The sequence below is a fragment of the Limulus polyphemus genome, unplaced genomic scaffold, assembly GCF_000517525.1.
Source record: "Limulus polyphemus unplaced genomic scaffold, Limulus_polyphemus-2.1.2 Scaffold7968, whole genome shotgun sequence".
NCBI lineage: Eukaryota > Metazoa > Arthropoda > Merostomata > Xiphosura > Limulidae > Limulus > Limulus polyphemus.
This window is the reverse complement of record NW_013673578.1, coordinates 5125-7794: the sequence shown is the minus strand read 5'-3', so window position 1 is coordinate 7794 and position 2670 is coordinate 5125. Positions and strand designations below refer to the sequence as shown.

Genomic DNA, 2670 nt, shown 5'->3' with positions numbered 1-2670 from the left:
GAAGATGTTGTTTGAAGTACTGTCTCAACTTGACAGGAATATATTGTTTGAAGTGCTCTCTCAACTTCACAGGAAGATGTTGTTTGAAGTGATGTCTCAACTTCACAGGAAGATGTTGTTTGAAGTGATGTCTCAACTTCACAGGAAGATGTTGTTTGAAGTACTGTCTCAACTTCACAGGAAGATGTTGTTTGAAGTGATGTCTCAACTTTATTAACGACTACATTTTCCTGTGAAGTTGAGACATCACTGCAAACAACATCTTCCTGTCCCATAGTTTCCAATCTAACCGTTTTCGTTGCCTAAAGTTTCTGTTAAACAAAGTCTGATTTAAATTTTTAGATTTTTTCTGTCTCCATGGTGTTCACGATCCCATTACGCCTTCATAAAGTGTTTTCATGTCTTTCCTACAGAATGTTTATTTAAATGGGTCTACATGACCAACCACATGTTGTATTTTGACAGAAACCTATAGGCTGAAGATGGGACAAATATTGGTGGCTTGTAAAATCTAGTTTGAAGTAGATAAATAACATTTCAGATATAATTAAAGTTTTGGTTTGTTTATCAAGTTGAAGAAAAGAACAGTTTTAGGTTGTTTAGTAGTCTGAGGTTTTCCTTAAAATGAAAGTAAATAACACATTGAGTGATTGATTTGATAAAAAATTAAAATATCATAGTTCTTACACTTTAAGCAAGGGTAAACATGTCATGTGATTGTGGGGGAAAAAAGTAAAATCTTAAAAATTGATCATACTGCCAAAACATTACAAAGATTCAATAGGATATACTACTGGGACGTTTTAGTTTTTATAAATAGGATCATTTTTCTCTCCACTTTTAGAATTAAAATCCATGATTTGAATGACCTGAAAGAAGTTCAGTCTGTAATAACTGTTGATGAAGAAAGAGGTCTTGAGTGGTTGGACTGGACAGATGATGGACAGCTTCTGGCAGTATCAGGGTCTGGAGGAAGTGTTCACGTATATCTTACAAAACTACCTGTTCTCGGCGACAGTTACGGAACTCGCCTTGCATACTTAACTTCATTGTTAGAAGTGTCAATAACCAACGCTGTTGAACAGGCAAGTAGTTTTCAATCTTTTGTTATTTCATTTGATATTGTCAATGAATGAATGGCATGTGGTTGTTTTTAGGGAGAATATTTTCAATAGAATGTAAAGAAACTTGTAAAAGGGTTACTAAAACTTGTTTTTAATCTGTACCTACTTCTCACAAAATAGGATATCAAATAATTTTAAACCATGCTCATTGTGGTATCTTGTTCTTTTCTTTAAAGGCTAATGACATCATGGAAGTTTTAAAAAATCTGTTTGACGAAAGTACCAACAGAATAAAACTATAACTTAAAAGGAAATACAAAGTACGATTACTGGAAGTTGTGTGTGTTCTGTACAAACTCACAAAGAGGACAATTACTTTGTTTTGATATAAGTTTTATTAACACTGATTTGGCTAAAGAAATAAAAACTGCAAGAAGATTTAGCCTAATATTTATACCCTCCCCAAAAAAAATTTTAATTTGTATTTGGGGAATAGAAATATTTAAACTTCTGGTCTGCATGGGTAGAACTTGTCCAAGTACAAAACTTAGCTTCAGACCTCTGATATTAATATACATTTATTGCTTACTTCTAGTCAGATTGTTTAAAAATAGTGAATGTTTTGTGTTTCTTTTGTCAAAAACTGTAAAATACAACCAACTGTAGTTTTTATTTTTGAGTTTTCCAGTTTCTAAACCTAATACATCATCTGAAAGCTGGGATAATCTTATTTCTTGCTGTCTATTTGCAGTACTGTTCTCTTGTTTTCTTTGTGTGAATTGTCAATTTCTAAGATTTTAGTTCTTTAATCAGAAGCCTTCAGTAATAATGTAATTGTTTTTTCTGGATGCTACTTAAAGACAATAAATTAATTTTACAGGTTTCCTTGTTTGTTTTTGTGATTTAATTACTTTGTAAGTTGTTTTTTTACTGTACAGGAACTCTTGCTAGTAATTTGAAATTATTAATCTTATCATAAGTACTCTTTGTTTATGTTAATTTTTATAATGACATACAAGGTGTTTTATTGTAAAATGTTTTTCAATAAAGTGAGCTGGCATGTGATGTCATTAGGCCCGTGATTAAAATCTTACTTTCAGATCAATGGTGTATTACATAATTGTACGAGACATCGCTATGTCATATATTGGTTTTTCTTTCTATATACATCATAAACTTATCAATCAAGTTTAGGTTAAGAAACGTTTGTGGTTATCAAAGTTTAGTTAAGAAATGTTCAATGGTTATCAAATTTAGGTTAATAAATGTTCAATGGTTATCAAAGTTTAGTTAAGAAATGATGAGTGGTTGTCAAAAATTAGGTTAATAAATGTTCAATGGTTATCAAAGTTTAGTTAAGAAATGATGAGTGGTTGTCAAAAATTAGGTTAAGAAATGTTCAATGGTTATGAAACTTAGGTTAATAAATGTTTAATGGTTATCAAATTTAGGTTAAGAAATGTTTAATGGTTATGAAATTTAGGTTAATAAATGTTCAATGGTTATCAAAGTTTAGTTAAGAAATGATGAGTGGTTGTCAAAAATTAGGTTAAGAAATGTTCAATGGTTATCAAATTTAGGTTAAGAAATGTTTAATGGTTATGAA

The 2670-nt window shown here is 30.5% G+C and overlaps 1 protein-coding gene across 1 annotated transcript in view; it reads left to right on the top strand.

Moving 5' to 3' along the window:
- Positions 1–1136, top strand: part of LOC106475013 (WD repeat-containing protein 19-like) — an 18477-nt gene extending 17341 nt beyond the window's left edge. The window contains exon 10 of the mRNA XM_013935710.2: positions 845–1136. Coding sequence (XP_013791164.2) covers positions 845–1136 — 292 coding nt within the window. The remainder of the gene's footprint in view (positions 1–844) is intronic.
- Positions 1137–2670: the final 1534 nt, after the last annotated feature.